Source organism: Podarcis liolepis (genome assembly GCF_965112155.1).
Source record: "Podarcis liolepis genome assembly, chromosome: 1".
Taxonomy (NCBI): domain Eukaryota; kingdom Metazoa; phylum Chordata; class Lepidosauria; order Squamata; family Lacertidae; genus Podarcis; species Podarcis liolepis.
This window is the reverse complement of record NC_139554.1, coordinates 17,785,778-17,809,795: the sequence shown is the minus strand read 5'-3', so window position 1 is coordinate 17,809,795 and position 24,018 is coordinate 17,785,778. Positions and strand designations below refer to the sequence as shown.

At 46.3% G+C, this 24,018-nt stretch overlaps 2 protein-coding genes across 3 annotated transcripts in view; one reads left to right on the top strand and one right to left on the bottom strand.

Moving 5' to 3' along the window:
- Positions 1-24,018, bottom strand: part of LOC310714064 (cholesterol 24-hydroxylase-like) — a 168,034-nt gene that overhangs the window by 82,358 nt on the left and 61,658 nt on the right. The gene's annotated exons all lie outside the window — the stretch shown is intronic.
- The window catches only part of HHIPL1 (HHIP like 1), a 41,515-nt gene continuing 23,800 nt past the window's right edge, over positions 6,304-24,018 (top strand). Inside the window, exons 1-3 of one of the 2 annotated variants that reach the window (XM_083517675.1) lie at positions 6,304-6,770; positions 6,832-7,280; positions 16,934-17,580. In XM_083517675.1, coding sequence (XP_083373801.1) covers positions 6,999-7,280; positions 16,934-17,580 — 929 coding nt within the window. In that variant the 5' untranslated portion in view covers positions 6,304-6,770; positions 6,832-6,998. Of the gene's footprint in view, positions 7,281-16,933; positions 17,581-24,018 lie in introns of both variants that reach the window. The other variant, XM_083517674.1, reaches the window with a different exon arrangement.

The following is a 24,018-nucleotide window of genomic DNA, read 5'->3' as shown; positions in this document are numbered from 1 at the left end:
GACAGATGCAAACCACTGCCACTGGGGCCAAACTCACTCTCTAAACTTTTTAAAGCTCTCCCCTCATGTTCTGCATGTAGCTGTCAGGGGAGCTGTATTGAATTCAACCAAGCTGCAAAATTAAGTAGGGTGAATGACTTCTTTCCCAGTTAGCTCAATGAATACATCTGAAAAGTTCTTGTTATGCAATAGATCTCATAAAGTATTTCCCCTCCTTCCCAGTGCACATAACACATAGTTTGTACGGTGTTGTAGATTTCCCGTATTTCACCCACATGGAATTCCCACCATGGGACATTGTTCTAAGTCAGTGATATAAATGATCACTGAATAAAAGTTTCACCAGGGAGGTTTCTAGATAGTTCTGTGCTTTATTTACTGCCAGGACATAAAGGTAAAAGGGACCCCTGACCGCTAGGTCCAGTTGTGGACGACTCTGGGGTTGTGGCGCTCATCTCACTTTATTGGCTGAGGGAGCCGGCATACAGCTTCCAGGTCATGTGGCCAGCATGACTAAGCCGCTTCTGGCGAACCAGAGGAGCGCACAGAAACGCTGTTTACCTTCCCGCCTGTTTACCTTACCTTACCTATTTATCTACTTGCACTTTGACATGCTTTCGAACTGCTAGGTTGGCAGGAGCAGGGACCGAGCAACGGGAGCTCACCCCGTCGCGGGGATTCAAACCGCTGACCTTCTGATCGGCAAGCCCTAGGCTCTGTGGTTTAGACCATAGCGCCACCCATGTCCCAGGACATATGTATCAATAAAAGCTCAAGGCCGAGATGCTTAGCCAGCTGCTTCCTAACAGTTTCCAAAAACCTAAAACCTTAATTCAATATAGCTTAGTGATGATGACATAGACTTATGGAGAGGTCTATGCCAGCAGTTGGATGTTTACTTTAAGCTGTCACTGCATCAGAAATTTTAAACCAGTTTCCAGAACCTCCAGGAAAGGAACATTCTTGGCAATGCATGCATACACTGCTTTGAAAACAGCTCTGAATGTCCAATAAAGCATCTTCTGCGGGAGGAGGGGTGGGAGTCCAAATCCACTCTGCTGAATGATTCATAGTGGGATTCTTTGTAACTGCTCAGCACAGCTAAGCTACAAGGAAGCATTCCAAAATCTGCGAAGGACTCCATTTGGCTCCAGTGTACTCACAGATGCTGTGACAAAGATACAATCTGTTTAATGTCAGGGCTGATTCTGCTGGTACTTTTCTTGCAGATTACTGACGTTATTCCAATAGCTGTATTCAGAGGAAAGCTGTTTTTGCTGGTAACCTTCAGAATTCTCTAGGATGACTTTAGGAGCTGTCTGTGGAATAGCCAAAGGTTGTTACTTTTTACAGGGTATACCAGTTCACATGTACATCTACTTTCCAATTGGGGGGGGGGTCGGATCTGCACAATGTGGTCATGCTACCATTCTTCCCTCATTAGGATTTGGCTATACAGCTGCAAATGAAACGTTTTACAGTAATTGTGTTGTAAAGTGCATTATACAAAGGTGACACTAGATGGCGATGGTGAGCTTTGGAAAATTCAATATATTCTTCAAAACCTTTCTTTTTAAAAAAAAGCATTTTCACAACATTAGTCTGCAAAAAAACAACAACTAATTTCTAATTTTTAAAAATGGAACACTAGTGCTATCTGCACAAGTGTGGGATAACCTTAGTTCTTTCAACTCCTTGCTGTTTTGGAGCTATTGTTGGAACATTGGCTTGGCAGAAGTTGGAGGAATTTCAGGCAACCAAAACGGTGGCGGGCAATAATAATACTATGTGCCACAAGGCATCCTTGCCCCATAACCCCCCTCCCCCCGAGCTGGAAAGATGCCTAGCCAAAAAGCACAGGGGGTAGTAGTGGAATGGTGACTGGTCAAGGAAGATTGACAGCAGGCAGGAGAAGAATGGGGAGGCAACACCAAGGACAAGTGGTTAGGGCAGGGGGAGGTACTTTGCCTGGCAGTACCTCTGATTGATTCTGTCATTGCGTTTCTGCAGTTCACCTCCTCTCCAGCTCTTCTGAAGGAGACTCCTCTGCAACTGTGTCTGCTTCCTTAGAACAGTAGTTCCTTGTAGTTTCCTATGTCTGCTTGAGACGAACGGCTGCTCAAGAGCCAATTAGGAAGTGCTGCTTGAAGAAGATAGACGCAGCTGCTGAGGAGGACAGATTGGAAAAGGCAGAAGAAGCTTATTCTGTTCTTCCCTGACCTGGTTGGCTGCTCTAAATAGAAGGAAGTGTCCCTTTTACTAAGAATTCGAAGAAGTCACAAGATGCCCAGTCACACACTCCATTTGTGGTCCCAGCATATGACTCTGAAGGCACACGAGGCCACCACCGTGGTAAAAATAAGCAGCTCTGGGTCTGACCAATGAAATAAATAAGAAAATAAACGAACTGTGATTTCAAGATTGGATTACTGCAAAGCACTCTAGCTGGGGCTTCCCTTGTTGTGCCTGACCTGGAAGCTGCAGTTAGTGCCTGGTGCCTGGCAGGAGTGAGACCCCATGAGCATGCAACACCTCTGCTCAGAGATCTTCACTGGTTGCAGATTTGTTACTAGGCCACTTAAGGTGTGTATAAAGTATTTAACGGCTTGGGACCAGTTTTCTTGTGGGATCACTTTATTCCACAAGTGTTCCCTCAACCGCTTCAGTCTGTGGCCTTGCTACATAATACTCGCTCCACAGCTGTAAGAAATTGGTCTTCTCGTGTGCCGGCACTGATTTTGTTAAATAAATAAAATTAAGCAAACAAAATTAAGCGGGTGGCGCTGTGGTCTAAACCACTGAGCCTAGCCGATCAGAAGGTCAGCGGTTCGAATCCCCGCAACAGGGTGAGCTCCCGTTGCTCAGTCCCTGCTCCTCCAATCTAGCAGTTCAAAAGCATGTCAAAGTGCAAGTAGATAAATAGGTACCGCTCCGGCGGGAAGGTAAATGTCGTTTCCGTGCACTGCTCTGGTTCGCCAGAAGCGGCTTAGTCATGCTGGCCGCATGACCCGGAAGCTGTACTCCGGCTCCCTTGGCCAATAAAGTGAGATGAGCACCGCAAACCCAGAGTTGTCCGCGACTCGACCTAATGGTCAGAGGTCCCTTTACCTTTACGTCTTATTAATCGGAGCTTTCCACTGTAATGTGCTATGGCACATTTCACACACACAAGGAATAATACATGGGTAGGAATCCTTCTTCAGCTATCTGAAATTCTGCAGAAGACAGGGGATTCACTCCTAGGGCAGCACAGGATGGAGTCATAGGAAAACACAAATATTCTGTTCTAATAACTACTGTCTGCCCTTGTATATAGACCTGTGTGAACACTTAGATCATCAGGGAAAAATTCAACTTCTTTCCACCATACGTGAAGCAGTAATATTCAGTTGCTTCAGACGTCTTGTGAAGACTTCTTTTTTTTGCCCAGGCTTTTCCCAGCCCATAAGATAGTGCTTGAATCTCCTGAATTCCTGTTTTATTTGTTTTAATATACATATAAATATATTACTGTTACATTGGTTTTATGTTGAATTTTTCTCCCTAATGATATTCTTTGTCTCAGTATTATATAACCACTTAAGAGATTTTAAAAATATTGAACAATTTATAAATGCTTTTAAATAAATAAGGTGAGAAATGGCCCTCTTAGGCTCATTTTTAAGTCCTCCACTTTGCAGAAGATGGAGAAAGCAGAAGAGTGGCTCACTTGCGCTTTTGCATTCCCCATTTTCATACAGTGAACAGTTTTTCCACTTGCAAAACAACTTTACTGAATCCATGAACAAGTGGGATAATCTTGGCTTAAGCCCATTTAGTCTCACCTTCTTCCAACAGGACTGAATCAGCTTTTCCAAATGCTTTGTCTTAACAGGTTTGTGGACTCGGGTATTTGCTGGCTACAATAATGTCGCTCACGTTTTTTGGAGAACCGTTGTCAAGCCAAAAAGCGTGCACCGAATCCAAATTTTCCAAAGGCCTCTGTGTTTTTAATTGAGCCATAAGTGCAATTCCAGTTATGGCACTTTCCATCTATGGTTATATACTTTAGGGGAGGCTTCGTGCAGGTTTTGGCTTGTTTTTATTAGCCACATTTTACATTTTGCAACGACTGAAATAGCTAAGAATGCTGCCTGAGGATCCTTGTCTTTCAGAAAAGGGGGCCGTAAGAAAAGAGGGCCTGTTGTAACACGATTTGTTCCATGCCACTGTGGTTCTTGATGTCAAGACTCCCAGAAACATAAAAAAATAGAGATGACAGACATATAATTCTACAAATTATTTAAGTTTTCTTGTAAAAAAAAGTATGTAGAAGCCACACTAGATTCACAACTGTCAGGGGAAACAAAAGAGAGACCAAAAGGCTTTGGAAAAGCCTTCACCAACGTTGTGCCCTCTAGAAGTTTTGAACTAAAACCCCCATCAGCCCCAACTAGCACAAGAAGTGCGGCTGCAGCACAAATTCAATAAAGGAAGGAGATGGACCTGGCGCAACCTGCCTTCCAAAGCTTTTGACAGATGCCCTAACACCGTTCCGCCACACACAAGTTGTTGTTGTTTAGTTGTTGAGTCGTGTCCGACTCTTCGTGACCCCATGGACCAGAGCACGCCAGGCACTCCTGTCTTCCACTGCTTCCCGCATTTTGGTCAAAGTCATGTTCGTAGCATCGAGAACACTGTCCAACCATCTCGTCCTCTGTCGTCCCCTTCTCCTTGTGCCCTCCATCTTTCCCAACATCAGGGTCTTTTCCAGGGAGTCTTCTCTTCTCATGAGGTGGCCAAAGTACTGGAGCCTCAGCTTCAGGACCTGTCCTTCCAGTGAGCACTCAGGGCTGATTTCCTTAAGAATGGAGAGGTTTGATCTTCTTGCAGTCCATGGGACTCTCAAGAGTCTCCTCCAGCACCATAATTCAAAAGCATCAATTCTTCGGCGATCTGCCTTCTTTATGGTCCAGCTCTCACTTCCATACATCACTACTGGGAAAACCATGGCTTTAACTATACGGACCTTTGTTGGCAAAGTGATGTCTCTGCTTTTTAAGATGCTGTCTAGGTTTGTAGAACACCATAAAAGAAAAGTAGTTCCCAGAGGTGCACTCAGTAGGGTCTCAAATTTCAAGAGTGCTGTGTGCAACTCCAAAATCTGGTGCCCTTTGCCTCTCACGCTCCATGCTAGTTGTGGTGCCCCTGAGGCTCTGCGCCCAGTGCAACTGAACTGGTCGAACTCCCCTAAATCCACTTCTGGCACACGCTTCCATTGTCTCGTGAGAAAAACATATGCCAAACAGAACCAGAGGAGTCTTTTTCTGAAGGCCCTCCTGCAACAGCAGCAACTTAAGCAAGTACTTGCGTCACTTAAGGAGGAAAAAAAAAACACATGGAAAAAGGTCAAAGCTATGGAAAATTACAGCAGAAATTCTAGAATTTCTGCTGTAAAATCCAACCATTGTGGATTTTTTTTTATTGCCTGCATAATAAGCCTGGCAGAACAGAAAGGTTTTCAGCATAATATAATATAATGTGCTATATTACAGCATATTTAAACGAGGTTGGGTGGGAATCTGTCATGGGTGCTTTAGCTGAGATTCCTGCATTGGCCCTTGGGAGTCCCTTTCCAACTCTACAATTCTATGGTTCTATGAATATGGTATGTAATAAGCACCTATGAATTGCGCTGCTGCATCAGGCCAGTGGCCCATATGCTAACAGCATCCTGTTCCCACAGTAGCCAACCAGATGCCCCTGGGAAGTCTGCAAGCAGGACCTGAGTTCAAGAGCCTTCTTCGTGTATCTGTGGGGTTGTTTTTTTGTCTGTTTGCAAGTTGCTCTGGATTCCCCTGGGCAAGATAAGGTGACTAACAAATTCAATAAAGCAACATCATCATCAACAACAATAATTCACTCCTGCAGTTTCCAGAATTTGGAATTTAGAAGCATACTGCCTCAGACAGTGGAGACAAAGCATAGACCTTGTGGCTGGTAGGATAGCCTCATCCTTTTGAATTTGTGCAAGTTGCTGACCATCACGGTTTCTGGTGAGAGCAAGAACAGCAGCATATAATTTGGCATTCCTGCTGGGTTTAAGGAGGTGCGGATGGTTCCTCCGCACAGGGTCCCAAGCCAAGAGGACACAAAATAATAACAAGAAGACTTATATTTATACAGGTGCCTTTGGAAAAGATATATATATATATATTAAAAAGTACCAAGAGCAGTTATTGTGAAAATCAGAACTATTTAGGAAAGGGGCGCCATATTTTGACGCCCTATTATCCCAGTCTGTCCCTGTTGCCCGATCTAATATATATATTTAGAGTTCTTAAAGGGGGGGAAATACATTGGGGATGGGAGGATGCTTGGCTTGGTGCCCTTTATTCCAAGCCTGGTGCCTACTAGTTCGGAGGCTGCGGCCGCCCTTGGTCTCCTCCGCGCCGCTCGCTCCTCCAGGCACGTGTCTCCTTCTCCTTGGCGCTCCGCGAGCTCGGCGGGCGCCGCTCCAGCGACTATTTACCCGCCCCGAGCGGGGAGAAGGCGGCGCCTCCGCCCTCCTCCTCAGCTTTTTCTTTTTGGGTCTGAGGCGCTTCTGCGAGCGAAGGGGCGGCCGAGCGAGCAGGTCCCCTTTGCCCCCTGCGCTGCGTCCGAGTCGTCCTACGAGCGCGCTAAGGGCACAGCAGGGCAGCGTCCTCTCCCTTCCCTGCCCAACCCAACCCGAGGAGGCGGCTGCTGCCTCTCGTCTTCCCCGTTTCTCCATCGGCTAAGGGGCCCTCAGGGCACGGCGGCGGGAGCTGCCGAAGCGCCAAGGCGCACCGCGGCGCGCGCGCGCTTCGCCAGACCCTCACAACTCGCGGCTGCGAGAGCCCGCGTGAGCCCTCACCGTCCGCCCGCCCACCGAGGGCCATGGCCGGGCGCGAGCCCCGGAGCTGCCGCCGCCGCCGCCGCTTCCTCGCCGCCAGGAGCCCGCGCCTGTCCTGAGCGCAGCAGCGCCGAGGAAGGGAAGCATGGCGCGGGCTGCTCCTGGGCGCCTCCGCCCGTGGCTGCTCCTCCTCGCGCTGCTCCACGCGCTGCCGGGGCTGCTGTGGGGCCACCCGCAGTGCCTGGACTTCAAGCCGCCCTTCAAGCCGCCGCGCCCGCTCCACTTCTGCGTGCAGTACTCGGACTTCGGCTGCTGCGACGCCCAGCGCGACGCCGCCCTGCTGGAGCGCTATTACCGAGTGGCCGAGAACTTCGACCAGGCCGCCTACTCCGCCTGCGCCAGCCACCTGCAGAACCTCTTATGCCAGGTGAGCCTGGTGGGGCCACGCGGCCCGTCCCTTTCCTCCCACCCGCATCCCCCCAAGGCCTAGTGAGAGGGACCTACTTAGAGTGTGGGACCTGGGAGGTAAAGGTAAAGGGACCCCTGACCATTAGGTCCAGTCGTGACCCACTCTGAGGTTGCGGAGCTCATCTTGCTTTATTGGCCGAGGGAGCCGGCGTACAGCTTCCGGGTCATGTGGCCAGCATTACTAAGCCGCTTCTGGTGAACCAGAGCAGTGCATGGAAACGCTGTTTACCTTCCCGCCAGAGTGGTACCTATTTATGTACTTGCACTTTGATGTGCTTTCAAACTGCTAGGTTGGCAGGAGCAGGGACTGAGCAACGGGAGCTCACCCTGTCATGGGGATTCCAACCGCCGACCTTCTGATTGACAAGTCCTAGGCTCTGTGGTTTAACCCACAGACCAGGGTTCAAATCCCCACTAAGCCCTGAAGCTTATTGGGTGACTTCGGGCCAATGGCTCCCTCTCAGCCTGACCTACCTCACAGGGACGTTGTGAGGGTAAAATGGAGCAGGGGGAGAGAACGATGTACTCCTTGCAGGGCAGCTGAGATATAAACGCAAGGAATAATGTGCCAAGCTTCATCCCCTGTTTTCACCTAGAGCAGCCACGCTTGGTTAAATAAATGGACAGCACTGCCTTGTTTTGTTGGCATTCTTCACTCAGCTGCTGCAGAAAAAGGGATAAAGCAGATTGTCCCACCCAGCCAGGTTTAATCCAAAAGTCCAGGTATCACATGATGAGAAAGACTGCAGCCTAAGCTGCAGCTGGAGCCTTCCATTAGGGTTTCTCAAACTTGGGACTCCAGTTGTATTTGGACTACAATTCCCATCATCCCTGACCATAGGCCATGCTGGGTGGGGCTGGTGGCAGTTGCAGTCTATCCATGTCTGCAGGGTCACTGGTTCCCCATCCTTCGAGTTGATGGACAAGGCAGCTTCCTAGAATCCTTTCATCCACTGCCAGTCCACTGTAAGGGTATGCAAGGGCTGTCCTGCCTTGTGAAATATAACTTCCGTTAGAAATCCTTCCCCATAAACAGATAGGCCCATCCTTCAACAGTCTGCATATTTAGGTAGATGGGATAGATGCTCCACTGTCCCATATGTGTTTGCACCCAGTTCATCTTTATGAAGTATAACCTACACTCTGCTTTTACCCTAAAGGCTAATGTCAAAGTTATCTTCATTGCAACCAGCTGTGATCCTCCTTACAGAATTTTGCAAAAGTAGGCTATCCAAGTGATACTTGCATTCTGTCTGGTTCCATATTCACCAGCTAGGCTGGTGAAGGACATACACAGATGATGCTGTTTCCCTACTGTTAGACATCATATCCCTCTCTGTCCATGCACCTTCTCCAACAAAGTGAATGATCTGAGGGTCTGTCCCCCCCCCCATGAGTTAGCCCTCCTTTCAAAATCTTCTAGGCAAAATAAGGAGCTCTTTGCAAAGTAAGAAGCTCTTTGCTCTTCATAATACCATGCAGCCTCCTTGTCTTGCTTGCAAAACTTGCTGGACCAAACACATGCTGGTAACATAGATTAATATCAGGACTCTGTGTGTTCTTAAGCCATGAGCTTTCCTCCAGCACCAGGTGCATTGGACAGGTCTCAATGAACGGGCTGTATAATTCTCATTTCTACAGGATATGCTTTGCCAAGCGTTTCTCTTTGCTTGCTTTGTCCATTCTTTGCTCAGTCCCTGTTCCAGAGGATGGTAACAACACCTGAAAACCCCAATACATGAAAGGTATTGCGGAGATTTGCTTGATTTTCCATACTTCTCTGAATCTATTCTTGTACCCTTGCCATAGTAGAATGTGTACTAGGTAAGTGTGTGCCAAAAAGAGGAGAGAATACCAGCGCCTTGTATATTTTCATTCTATGCATCTTTTGGCAAAACGCCGCAAGTGGACTTCCGGTGTGTTAGCTGCTTCTATTTCATTTCATATCTGCAACATGAAAACTGGTCATGTTGAGTCCTGTTGAGTCACAGAGCTGCATAGTGGAAAGGGACCTACAGGCAATTTAGCATCATAGAAATGTAGAGATGGAAGGGACCCTGAGAATCATCTAGACCAACCCCCTAGAATGCAGGAATATGCAGCTATCCCATCAAACTTGCAACCTTGGTGTTATCAGCACTATGCGCTAACCAACTGAGCTAATTGAACTCTTAGTTTATCCTAGGCAGGAACAAATGATTCAGAAGACATTGTTAAATGTTTATATTAATTCACAAGGTCTTACATCATATTTTATTATTTCGCAATGAAACAGGAGGAATTTTCTCCACAGAAGACATGAGCATGTTGGCATATGATTCTGGATTCTGGATCTCTCCCTCGTCATTTAGAGAAAGCTAACATGTTGTCTGCACTGGCCGTGAAAGTTGCATAACTTAGGGCATTTCCAGACTGTCACTAGTTTTAAGCGGTATTCAGATCACTGGCAAATTCAGGCTGTGCAATTTGTAATTGTTTGGGAGGTCTTGCCCAACAAACTTGCTTCCCAAAAAGTTTGAACTGTTTGCAATAAGGAAAGTGATAGGAAAATGCATCAAGTGAGATAACCTTTACTTGATGCAATATCTAACCTTTCCACAAACAAATAAGTATGCATGCTCACTAAATATCGTTCAACCTCCCTGCAAACGAATCAGGATGAGCGCTTAGTAAATAGGTGTTCTGGAAACACCTTTAGATAGGTATACAGTCGTACCTTGGTTGTTGAACGGAACCCGTTCCAGAAGTCCCTTCGACTTCTGAAAATGATCAAAAACCAAGACGCGGCTTCTGATTGGCTGCAGGAGCTTCCTGCATGCAAATGGAAGCCATGAGAGCCGCATCGGACATTCGGGTTTCAAAGAACGTTCACAAAACAGAACACTCCCGGGTTTGCGGCGTTCGGGAGCCAAAACGTTCAGCTGCCAAGGCGTTCGTCAACCAAGGTACGACTGTATTTGGGATAAATAGAGACTAAAAAGAAGCATCTGTTGTAAATACCAAGGGTAGTGTTCAGCTAAGTCCTACTCAGCATAGACTCCTTGAATGTAATGAACCTAAGACAGCCAAGTCCATTACCTTTAGTGGGTCTACTCTGAGTTGGACTAGCATGGAATACCATAGGTGCAATAGTTGTCAAGTTCTTTGCAGAGCATTGCTGATGGAGGGCTTGTGGGAAATTTGCAGTGTGTGTTTATCTCTGGAGATAAAGGTCATAGGTTACGGCCATTGTTTTGTTCCTTATCTTGTGTGTCAAAAAACTGCATCGTCCACAGCCCCGAAATAACATACACACCACTTTCAGCCGTTCGTCGTGCTTATGTTTTTATGCTATAGCAGATGAATAATTTACAGGAATCCATTAGACTGATTTAGGCCCTGCTTCTCAGACTCACAGATGGTAATTTTCCTCAAAATGTATTCATTAGTCACATTATTTTGACAAGTGTCTCTGTGTATGAATGTGAATACTCCAAATTCCAGCTCTTCCTATATTTAGTTGTGGTTTATTATATGACATTGTTTCTCTTCCGGGAATAGAATGAAATGTTGATCGCATTGCCATATCTATTCCATCTGCAATAGCAGAAAGAAACAGTCTATCTGCACCTCTGGCAATAGCCCTCAAAGCCCTATGTTTTTGCCCCTGTGGTATTTTACGTTCCTGGAAAGATGGGGAAAATGAACCTCCTAAAGGGAGTTAAAAGGATTACACTGGTACAAAAAGATCTCTGACCCTCCTAGGTTGCAAGCTTATCTTGCTTTACTAAAGAGTAGAATCATAGAGTTGGAAGATACCACGAGGATCATCTAGTTCAGGCATAGGCAAATTTGGCCCTCCAGATGTTTTGAGACTACAATTCCCATCATCCCTGACCACTGGTCCTGTTAGCTAGGGATGATGGGAGTTGTAGTCCCAAAACATCTGGAGGACCCAGTTTGCCTATGCCTGATCTAGTCCAACCCTGCTGCAATGCAGGAATCTCAGCCGAAGCATCCATGACAGATGACCAGCCAACCTCTGCTTAAAAACCTCCAAGGAAGGAGGGTCCACAACCTCCCAATGGAGCAAGTCCCAATGAACTCAGTGGAATGCACTGGATGTCATGGTTAATGCAGTAAATATCTCAGGGCACTGGTTCACATGTGCATGTTCATCACCTAGATTGATGACCTGGATGTGAGAATGCCACAGCTAGAGAAGTTTCACATCAGTTCAGCCATGTTGCTTTTTCAGTGGAGGCTGTTGATAAATTCAGCTGTGAGTTTAATTTTTTATTTTTATTTTATATGCCTCTTAATTGTTTGCATTTCTAAGCAGCGTACGTAAGAACAATCCACAGAAAACTGGACAATAAAACAAATAAAGGTTTATAATAAAACTGAACACTACCTTAAAATGCTTGCTGGAACAAGAAAGTCTCAGTCATGTTCCTGAAGTTCAGCAAGGAAGGGGGCCTTTCTGATTTCAGTTGGGAGGGAGTTGTGTACACGCATGTGTGGATCAACCTTTTCTTAAAACAAGCTTGCACATTAAGAAAATAAACACTTATCCATGGAAAATAATGTTGACATTTGTTACTGCTTACTGGTTATTTTTCCTTGATGCTTTCAACTGGTCCAGGGCAAAATCAGATATATCCTTATTTTATCCTTACAGAAACCACCACCCACCTCCAAATGCCCTTAATTCCCAAGTGGGAGGGTAATATCTTAAGTCATATTCAAAGTAGTTCCACTGAAATAAATGGCTCTACTCTACATGTGACTAATGTTGACTATCATCCAGACTAAAGATTTCATTAGTTACATAAAGCGTTGACGGCCATGAAACCTCTCCTAGGCTGCAGTCCTGAGCACAGTGAGTTCTTCCTACACTGGCTAAATAAAAAGTCCTACAATTCTCTTGTTCTGTTCCCATCCATTCATTGAGACTTATGGAATAACACGTTCTGATGGATTGATTTCTTATTCATGTTCATGACCCTTCAGCTCAGTTAATCTCGAGTGCAGGATTGCAGCCTTGGGGAGCAATCAAGGCATTGTCGAAGAATGGCAAGGGATGGCAAGAAACACAGAAGGGTCTGCTTGATGAAAGCTTATTTATGACACACAGAGAAAAGGCTTTGATTTAAGGAATAAGTGCCAGAATGGAGAACATTTATTTATGTGCAAGCGCTCTGAAATGAGGTCCATTGTTCTGCAAAGATGGGATGATTCAGAGAGAATTGTGTGTGGAGCTGTGTATATCAGATGACTCAGCTACATTTCCCACTCCCTAATGTTCTTCTTTTCTAAAGGTCAAGTGGTGGAGAATGATGGTTACTAGCGGTAGAGTTTACTTAAGAGCTGGTAGGGAACTTGAGGGTCAACTTGTCCAACCCCCCCGCAGTGCAAGAATCTCAACTAAAGCACTCATGGCAGATGGCCACTCAACCTCTGCTTAAACACCTCTATAAAGGAAAGTCCAGCACCTTCTGAGGGAGTCCATTGTTGAACAGCTCTTACTGTCAGAAATTTTGAAAACAAATATATATGACAGAGGAACATTGTTGTTGTTTATTCGTGTCCGACTCTTCGTGACCCCATGGACCAGAGCACGCCAGGCACTCCTGTCTTCCACTGCATCCCGCAGTTTGGTCAAACTCATGTTCGTAGCTTCGAGAACCCTATCCAACCATCTCGTCTTCTGTCATCCCCTTCTCCTTGTGCCCTCCATCTTTCCCAACATCAGGGTCTTTTCCAGGGAGTCTTCTCTTCTCATGAGGTGGCCAAACTATTGGAGCCTCAGCTTCACGATCTGTCCTTCCAGGGAGCACTCAGGGCTGATTTCCTTAAAAATGGAGAGGTTTGATCTTCTTGCAGTCCATGGGACTCTCAAGAGTCTCCTCCAGCACCATAATACAAAAGGATCAATTCTTCGGCGATCAGCCTTCTTTATGGTCCAGCTCAAAAACCATAGCTTTAACTATACGGACCTTTGTTGGCAGACAGAGGAACATGGGAGGCTGCTTTACATCAACACCTACATGTTGAGTTACATCTTACGCAGCTTTGCGTTTAACTCAGCATTGTTTTTGCTGACTTTGCCGCAGGGTTTCAGGCAGAGAACCTTCCCAGCCCCACCTGGGGACCAAAGTGATAGATTACATATTTCGGTTACAAATCCCAATGGATCCGTTTTCCCCAATTTAATGAATTATGTAAAGGGAAGTACTGCAACTTCATATTGGACCCAAATGTCATATATTCCAAAAGCAGCCAGAATTTTATATTGGGGGTGGGGTGAGGATCACTGTATACTGAAACATTTCGTTGCAGAATTCCTTTGTGCTCAACAAAATGCAACTTTCCCTGCATGCGTTATGTACCAATATGGTTAAACTATTAGCAAAGAAGACGGAGATTATTGTTTGGCTTTCCTGTAGTACTGTAGTTTGCAGATGGGAACCGATAGTAATAGTACTCATATAAAAGGAAATTACAGCAGTTTTCTAAGAAGTTTTGCTGGAGCTGCCAAGCTGATATCATAGATAAACAAATCACACTACAACAAGAGCAAGCAGTTCCTTGAATCCAGCTGGTTCAGTTAATTTCTTAAGGGAAAATAAAATCTGAGACAGATCACAGCTGCTTAAATGCATAGAACATTTTAGCCAATGAGGTGAACTTTTTACATCACAGTGAATCACATTTCCTAATCCTAATCACAGTGTGGGGTCTCTTGACCCATGTCGATCCAGGCAGCGGGGCTCTTAATTTATTTAAGTGAATCAAACCCTGTTAGTTCTGTGAGTTGGGGTTTTTTAACTACTTTTTTTTTGTATGTAAGGGAATTTTACATCTTGTCCTCAGCTGGCCCAGCTGCATGTGAAATTCAGCCAACAATATGACTAAGAGCACCAAATTAAAGTCAGCAAACCAGATGCAATTCTTCAATTGGTTGATTGTAAGGACAGATGTTCCACAGCAGGCACTGCATGCATTTTATTTTTTACTTTAGGGTTCAATATTCAGATGACGGCTTTGCAATTGTGAATACTTGAGTAAAGCAATTACTTCACCAAGGCAAAAAAAGAAAAAGAAAAAAGCATGTGATTTAATATTGTGTGCAAATTTCAGCATCTACCTTCTTCTTTTAAAAAAGTTTTAAACTCTGTTGCCTGTTAGAATAGGCTTTAACTGATGTTGGAGATATCCAGTGAAAGCTCAGTAGGGCTTTTTGTATTCTGAAATCAGTATTTCAGAAGTCACTATTTCAGAATAGCTTCTTACGGCTTCTCAAGTGTAATGAAAACAGAATAAATGACTGAAAATAGGCAGGCAGATGTAAATTTGCATGCTGCATACAAATTGCAGATTTTTTGCTTTATGTAGTGAGGAATGTGCTATGTGTAATAATAATAACAATAATATATTTATACCCCGCTCATCTCTCAGTGTGTGTGTGTCCTGCTTTGCACACAGCACTAATCCAAACCATGGTTTAGCACAGACAGACCATAAACTGTAACCAGCGACTAACTTACAGTCTATAGTTTGTCAAGGACAGCTAAACCACGAGTGCAAAACCACCGGGGAGGAATGAAGTGGCCATTGTCTCCTCTCAGGAGTCTACACATTTGCTCATTTATGCTAAGCCATGGTTTGGTTTAGTGTTATATGTGAACAAGGGCAGTGTGGTGTCTACGTGACGCAGATACATCACCCCAGCTAAGAATACTGGTTTCGAAAGTAATAGGACATATGCAATGCCTCTTACCTTGGTTCAGCTTGGCATGGTAATGCCTTGCATATTTATTTTAGCTGTCGTGTTGAAACATGTCTGTAGGTCCTTTTTCTTTTGAGGATTTGCTGTTTGTGTTCCACACATCTTCTAAAACATACTGACTCTCTGCTCGCCCCCAAATGCATGCCATGTTATCCCTGGCATGAGATCTAAGTTGCATTGTGGACTCAGGTTCTTCTTAAGCAGGCTTCCTCAAACTTGGCCCTCTAGATGTTTTTGGCCTACAACTCCCATGATCCCTAGCTAGCAGGACCAGTGGTCAGGGATGATGGGAATTGTAGTCTCAAAAACACGTGGAGGGCCAAGTTTAACGTGGCATGCATTTGGGGGCGAGCAGAGAGTCAATATGTTTTAGAAGATGTGTGGAACACAAACAGAAAATCCTCAAAAGGAAAAGGACCTACAGACATGTTTCAACAAGACAGCTAAAAAAAATATGCAAGGCATTACCATGAAAGACCAGAAAAGGTTGTTTTGTATCTTCTTTTTCTGCTTGTATCTTATAGTCCTGTCTTAAAGCAAAACCAACAAGGTTCCTGTGCAGACCCACCATTGGATCTGAATAAGTTCAGACAGCAAGTTATGCACATTCCTGGGTACCAGAGGCAAGAGTTTTCCTCAGGCTGCAGGGAGATCTTGTGGGAACTGGCAATTATCAAACTCCCCAGCGCAGGCAGTTTGGAGTTGCTGGCTGAACTGCAACTGAATAAGAGATTTAAGGACATGCTATCTTAGGTTTTTCCTCATAGGAGAAAGTGAAATCAATACAGCTGTTGCCTTAAAACCCCGACCAGCTCTGTCCTGAAACCAATTGCAAGAAAATACTAGATTATCCCCACATGGCATGGAGATATCCCACTGAATCTTGGTGTATGGTAAAGCAATCATTGAGTCAGTTTCTCTCTAAATGCCTTCTGTTTGTCTCTTTGTGGCTAGACAGATGACTAACATTCTCACATTTTGCCGTGTGCTAAACTCCCCAAGTTTCAGCTGTAGTTGCAGAAAAATAAAAGTAGCTTAATACCCACAACTATATCTTTTTGCTTTTGCATGCAGAAATATGAGTTGATGTGCCATTCTTTTCCTGAAGTTGCAGCACACTAATAAGACCTTTTGGTTGTTGTTCAACATACAAAAATGTTATGAAATCAACATAGCTGCAGCTTTAGAACATTTAAAGTATCTTGAACTTTGGGATCTTAACAATATTTAAATAATGACTTTGCTCGTGATCAATAAACTGGTCTCCAGACATCCAAAGCCCAGAGCTAATCTTGACATATGAAGCTGTCATGTACCATTTTGAACCATCTAACCCAGTATTATTTCCAGAAAACATCCCCAATAGCTTCAGGAGAGAAGCTTTAAATTGATGCCAATCAAAGCCCCCCCCCCCCCCCCGCCGGTGTCAATAGCAGCTTGCAGTGGGGAGCAATTTCCTTTGGGATCACACTGGGAGTGGCGGGGGGAGAGATAGTTAAAACCCCACTTCCCTATGGTTTTGATTGCTTCCCTGCATGGCTGTTAGTTGTGGGGGTGGGGACTCTAGACATGTTAAGGTTGGGTTTCCCCAAACTTGAGTCTGCAGCTGTTTTTGGACTACAGTTCCCATCATCCCTGACCACTGGTCCTGCTAGCTAGGGATGATGGGAGTTGTAGTCCCAAAACAACTGGGGACACAAATTTGGGAAACCCTGTGTTAATTCATTAATGCATTAATGCATTTAATATCACATCTAGTTTGGCCCTTAGTGAGCCAGAGCAGAGGGCTAATGATACAATGAATAGAAACAACTGACACGGGCTTCTCCCTTTACCTGCAGGAATGCTCCCCCTATGCTGCTCACCTGTATGATGCTGAAGACCCTTCCACTCCAGAGAGAACTGTGCCAGGACTATGCAAAGATTACTGCGTACAAGTGTGGCAAACCTGCAGGGCTATGTTCCGTTACCTTACCCCAGATGAAGAGTTACTGTCCCTGGAAGGCAACATGGCAAAGTTCTGTCGTTATTTGTCCCTCGACGACACCGACTACTGCTTCCCCCACCTCCTGGTCAATAACAATCTCAATCAAAACCTTGGGGTAGTGGTTGCTGATTCAGAAGGATGTCTACAGTTGTGCCTAGCTGAGGTCGCCAACGGGCTTAGGAATCCAGTGGCCATGGTGCATGCAAACGACGGAACGCACAGGTTCTTCATTGCTGAGCAAGTTGGCTTAGTCTGGACCTACCTCCCAGATCGGTCACGGCTTGAAAAACCATTTCTAAACATCAGTGAAGCTGTACTGACCTCACCTTGGGAAGGAGATGAGAGAGGTTTTCTAGGTATAGTCTTCCATCCTAAATTCAAATTTAATGGTAAAGTGTATGTCTACTATTCAGTTGAAGTGCAGTATGAAGAGAGAATCCGAATCAGTGAGTTCAGAATTTCTCCTGATGACATGAACTCTGTGGACCATGGTTCTGAAAGGTATTGTATGCACCTTTATCTGTCACATTTATTTAAGATGGCTGGAGGGCAAACATGCACATCTAAGGATTTCTTTGGCTGTGTACACATTAGCGGCTTAAAACACAGCAAGTGCTATCCCACCCCATCCCTGCATGCTGTGTTTCAAGTCACATGTACATGTTGCTGTACATGCTAGGGAGGGAGCAGGGATGTATTCACTCAATGTACAGTACAGTGGTACCTCGGTTTAAGAACAGTCCGGTTTAAGAACAATTTGGTTTACAAACTCCGCAAAACTGGAAATAGTGTCCCGGTTTGAGAACTTTACCTCGGTCTAAGAACGGAATCTGAACGGTGGAAGGTCACTGGCAGTGGGAGGCCTCATTAGGGAAAGCGTGCCTTGGTTTAAGAATGGTTTAAGAATGGACTTCCGGAACAGATTAAGTTCGTAAACAAAGGTACCACCGAACGTGTTTGGTTTCCCCAGGCCTGCAACCCCCCATAACTCCTATTCACGAAGCTGTCATCTGGGCACGAGCGATGGCTATTTCAAATGTACACATCTCAGCTTAACCGCAGTTTCCGTTTTCAAATCAGATGGAAACTGGTTACAGGGAAAATGCATTTAAAAAGCAGTCGTTTTCAAGAAAATGCAGGCTAGTTGTTGATTGTAGGTAATATCAAGTGAACATGGCTTTGAATGCCAGTCATGGGAGCGCATTGGAGTCAGAGCAAATGGCAATGTGTACACAGTCTAATAGCAACACATTCTGTTACCTGCATCTTAGCATGCTTCCATTGCAGACAGAAAGCTACAGTCTGATGCATGGGTAGACCAAGCCACCCAGAGTAGGAAAGTGTGAAAAAGTAACATATAGACGAAATGCAGCTTGTGTCTTTGATGCTTCCTGGCTGCTTCTGGAATACACTGCTCCCCCAGTCTGAGGAGCACCATAAAATAAAATAAAAAAGGTAAAATGGTTTTTCTGAAGATCCCTTCATTGGCCATCGCCACAACTGAAGATGGACATTGGCTAAGATTGACATGAGTCAGAGGGCCAAGAAAATGTAGTGGCTAACTAGATTCTACTATACTAAACTCCATACTAGAGTCTGCAAATGAGTGTTCCCCTCCTAGGGATTTTCATTTTCTGCAGCATGTGGTTCAGCTGGCTCGGTTTCAGACATCTGGGCGTGTTTACTAAACTGTTCTGTGTCTACAGACACCTATGGCTCCAGTGCCTTTTGCTTTTGGCACGCAATGCTTTGGATAATGGCTGTTTAGCTGCAGAAGAATTAGTACAGAGCGGCTCAGTGGCTTTGTCCTAGATCAGAGATAGGGAACCTGTGACCCTCTAGCTGTTCGACTCCTCTATCAGCCCCAGAAAGCATGGCCTGTGGTCAAGGGTGATGGGAACTGTAGTCCATCATCTGGAGGGCAACAGGCCACCCATCCCTGGTCAAGATGACTTTCATTCCCTTTATAGCCTCAAGATTGCATGAACAGAAACAAATCATGCTTTAAGTGTCCTCAAGGGGCCAAAAAGTTTTGCAGAGCTGTCCATAGGAAATAATATTTAGAATTCAGATAAATCCCCTTCAGCTTTAGCCTCCAGCTGAAAGATGTTCGTGTTGCGTTGCACATAGGCATGTATAGATCCCTGTGCTTCTCGGTTCCCTTCTTCACTGCGCATTTGCACTGATGTTTGCTGCAGTTCCCACTTAGTTTGTGAAGAGCAAAGTTGCTGCTCAAAGGGCAGGGGTGATAGCATTGTGATGTATGCGTGAGAACTCAAGTATGTTTTATTGCCTCCCATGACTTTGCTGCCAGGACTCGAGCCCACTGTGGTGATTGACTCCAGTGACCTGGCGGGCATTAGCTCTGTTCCATCTGTGCTTCATGACCCTTCCTGCCTAATGGAAGGGACTGCAAGGGAAGCCATTCACACCATGCAAGGGCACCTCTTTGCACCAGTAGGACAGGACAGTTGACAATCTCCACTCTTCCTGGTCTGGTTTTCTCACCAACATGAGATTCTCTTGTGCGTTTAGGGCTACCTTTGTCAGAAGAAAATAGGGAAGCAAGCCCCCTCCTCCCGCTAGGGCTGCATGGTGAATATATTGGCTTGGATGCTAAGATAAGTTAATAAAGTTCATGCAAGGAAATATTCCCACAATGTATTTCCCCCTGTAACCACCTGAGCCCTGCAAAGGCCTCTTGGTTTGTAGGGTGGGGGGCAGGGTTTTTATTCGGCCAGAACTAAGAAATTCCGGCACTTCTTAGGTGGACGCCATTGCCATTCTAAGAGAACGAGGGAGGGGTTCATGGTGAGTTCTGGGACCTCTTTTTCTGTAAAAAATAGCACTGGTGGGGAGGTGTCTACCTGAGGGAGGTAAAGGTAAAAGGTGGTGCTGTGGTCTAAACCACTGAGCCTCTTGGGCTTGTCCATCGGAAGATCGGCGGTTCAATTCCCTGCAACGGGGTGAGCTCCTGTTGCTCTGTCCCAGCTCCTGCCAGCCTAGCAGTTCGAAAGCACACCACTGCAAGTAGATAAATAGGTACTGCTGCAGCAGAAAGGTAAATGGTGCTTCCGTGCACTCTGGTTTCCGTCACGGTGTTCCATTAAGCCAGAAGCAGTTTAGTCATGCTGGCCACATGACCTGGAAAGCTGTCTGCGGACAAACACCGGCTTCCACAGCCTGAAAGCAAGATGAGCACCACAACCCCATAGTTACCTTTAACTGGACTTAACCATCCAGGGGTCCTTTACCTTTATCTTTCTTACCTGAGGTAGGTATGGGAGGGTTGCTCGTCAAGGTTGGAATTGCCCCAAATCAGGTGATTTCTGTAGTGGCAGAAAGGACAGTTTCCTTTCTAGTGGATAGGGCAGTGGGACTTAAGAGCCTTATGCTCTTAAGGCCAAACACTAGGACCCTCAACAGAAAACAGGAAATGTTGGACAAGGGGGTCAGTTGGCCTGGAGCCAAGGTGTGGCATAGCTAGGTGAGTAGCAACAGACCAGGTTTCCTTATGTTGAACAGGAAACAGCGATTCAGATGGCAGTGCTAGTTGTGCAAAGCAGGTTGATGCAACTAGATGTGCAACTGTGGCCGTTTATTAGCATGTGTCAGGGAACTGCCATCGGAGCTAGAGGCGGAGGGAAGGCTCCAGAGGGATGCCGGAGAGGGTCCCAGTAGGGAGAGAGGCAGCCCATCTGCTGGGGAAGGAAATCAGTGTAACACCAGTGGAGAAGGGGGGCAGATGGGGGAATCAGAGAGGAGGCTCCAAGACTCCTTGCCGGAGACCAGCGGAGAGAGTACTGGTACTCTGCTGCCCACGCCCTCCCTGCGCAGAAGACTTCCGCGCAGGGAGAGTAGGAGGAGACTTGGCGTCAAAGAACTTCTTTGCTGGAAGAAGTTCAAGAAACGCCCACTGACGGATTCTGCCAGCGACTGAGACAGCCACGAAGCTAGAGGCTGTCCAGACAGAAAGGGTTCAACCAGGTAACCTAGCCAGGAGTATGCATGAGCAACGTATGCACGAGCAACCCCTAGAACCATTACATCATGTCTTTGGAAAGCAGGTCGGAAAAGATAACGTCAGGTGGCCTTCATTTTGTTTTTCATTGAACCGTCTGGGCTCCTGGAACACAGGAGAACAGTTCCAGCTGGACTGCCTTTTGTTTGGCTGTACTTTGGGCGTCTCCAGACACTTAGATCGAAGTGATGTCGTCATGACAAAACAGCAGTGAGGAAGGGTGAAAAGCAACACCAGCCCACTTTAATCACTGCAGGTAGAAGTGGGTCTTTAAGTGGATTTGTGCCTTGGCCAGCAAATGTGTGTGTGTGCGCGCGCGCATGCATGCCTGTGGGTGGGCGGACAGAATGAGAGGGGACATGATAACAAAATGTTAAGATGGCACATGGGATGGAGAAACTGGAGAGAGAGATAAGAACTCAGGGTCATCCAGTGAGGCTGACTGTTGGGAAGATTCAGAACAGACAAAGGAAGCACTTCTTCAATCAGCGCCTAGTTAAATTATGATTCTATGGATGGCTTTAAAAGAGGATTCGACAGATTTCATGGAGGAGAAGGCTATCAGTAGCTACTACCCATGAGGACTGTGTTCATCCTCTGCTATCAAAGGCAGTTTGTCTCTTTGAGTACTGGCTTTTGGGTACCATAAGCAAGGAGAGTATTGGTTAGATTGTGGGCTTTCAAGAATGCATCTAGTCCGCCACAGTGAGAACAGGATGTTGGACTAGATGGGCTTTTGGCCTGATCAAGCAAGATTCTTCTTATGTCCTTAAAGACCACAGTGGGTGCTCTCACTCTCAATGTTAGAAGAAGTATTGTGTCCAGATCAAGGGAATTAATAGTGCTGCTCTATTCTGCCTTGGTCAGACCACACCTGGAGTACTTTGTCCACAGGATATGGACAAAGGATATGGACAAGCTGGAACGTGTGCATAGGAGGTGACCAAGGGTCTGGAAACCAGGCCTTATGAGGAACTGTTGAAGGAACTGGGTCTGTCACATGGAAGAGGGAACAAGGTTGTTTTCTCCTGCTCTGGAGAGTAGGACACAAACCAATGGACTTCAAATTGCAAGAAAGGAGATTGCAGCTAAACGTACAGACAGTAAAAGCAGTTTAGCCATGGAACAGACTCCTTCAGGAGCTTGTGGACACTCCTTCATTGGAGGTTTTTAAGCAGAGGTTGGATGGCCACCTGTCATGGATGCTTTAGTGCCCGTCTTGGCTGATTAGAGCGTGTCCAGACAAGGTGCGGGCCCTCCTGGGGGATATCATCAATTTGTCCCTTGGCACGGGGACATTCCCAGGGGAACTGAAGGAGGCAGTGGTGCGCCCGCTCTTAAAGAAAACATCATTAGATCCTTTAGATCTATCCAATTACCGCCCGGTTTTGAATCTTCCGTTCCTGGGTAAGGTGATTGAGAGAGCGGTTGCTGAACAGCTTGGTGGGTTTCTGGATGAAACATCGGCTCTGGATCCATTCCAGTCCGGCTTCCGCGCTGGTCATGGGACCGAGACGGCTCTGGTTGCCCTAACAGATGATCTTTGTAAACAGCTGGATCGAGGTGGGTCGGGGCTGCTGATTCTTCTAGATCTGTCAGCAGCTTTCAACATGGTTGATCACGAACCTCTGGACCACCGCCTTGCCAACGTGGGGATCCAGGGCACAGTCCTTCAATGGCTGCGCTCATTTCTCTCGGGTCGGGGATAGAGGGTGGCGCTTGGGGGGGAATTGTTATCGCGCCACTCCTTGGTGTGTAGAGTACCTCAGGGTGCGATACTCTCCCTGATGCTTTTCAACATTTTTATGCGCCCCCTCGCCCAACTTGTCCGGAGTTTTGGGCTGGGTTACCATCAGTATGCTGATGACACCCAACTCTATCTGTTGATGGATGGCCATCCTGACTCGGCCCCAGACACACTGACCAGATGTTTGGAAGCTGTGGCTGGATGGTTACGTGGGAGCCGGTTGAAGCTAAATCCTTTGAAGACAGAGGTCCTGTGGCTGGGACGGGACAATATGGGATTGGGGGGGCAACTCCCATCTCTTGCGGGGGTACAATTAGTGCCAGCACCGTCCGTTAAGAGTTTGGGTGTAATCTTCGACACCTCCCTTTCCATGGAGGCGCAGATTGCAGCTACAACAAAGGCGGCATTTTTCCATCTCCGCCAAGCTAAGCAGTTGGCTCCTTACCTCTCTCGCCCTGACCTAGCCACTGTGATCCACGCGACAGTCACCTCCAGACTGGATTATTGTAACTCGCTCTACGTGGGGCTGCCCTTGAGACTGGCCCAGAAACTCCAGCGGGTGCAGAATGCTGCAGCGAGACTCCTTACGGGGTCTTCGCTGTGAGATCACATTCACCCGGTGCTATACCAGCTGCACTGGCTCCCGGTGGTGTACAGGATCAGGTTTAAGGTGCTGGTTTTAACCTTTAAAGCCCTATACGGCCTAGGACCCTCGTACCTACGGGACCGCCTCTCCTGGTATGCCCCACAGAGAAACTTACGGTCTTCAAATAAAAACATCTTGAAGGTCCCAGGCCACAGAGAAGTTAGGCTGGCCTCAACTAGAGCCAGGGCTTTTTCGGCCGTGGCTCCGATCTGGTGGAACACTCTGTCACAAGAGACCAGGGCCCTGCGAGACTTGACATCTTTCCGCAGGGCCTGCAAGACAGAGCTGTTCCACCAGGCCTTTGGCCAGGGCACAGCCTGACTCCCTCCCTCGGCAATCTTCGCGGAGCTCTGGCCCAATGGTTGCCAGTGGCCTGAATTAATTAATTTTATAATGAATGATTTTAGAGTGTTGTTTGTGCTGTACTTTTGTACTGTTTTATTGTTGTTAGCCACCCTGAGCCCGGCTTCGGGTGGGGAGGGTGGGATATAAATAAAATTTATTATTATTATTATTATTAGTTGA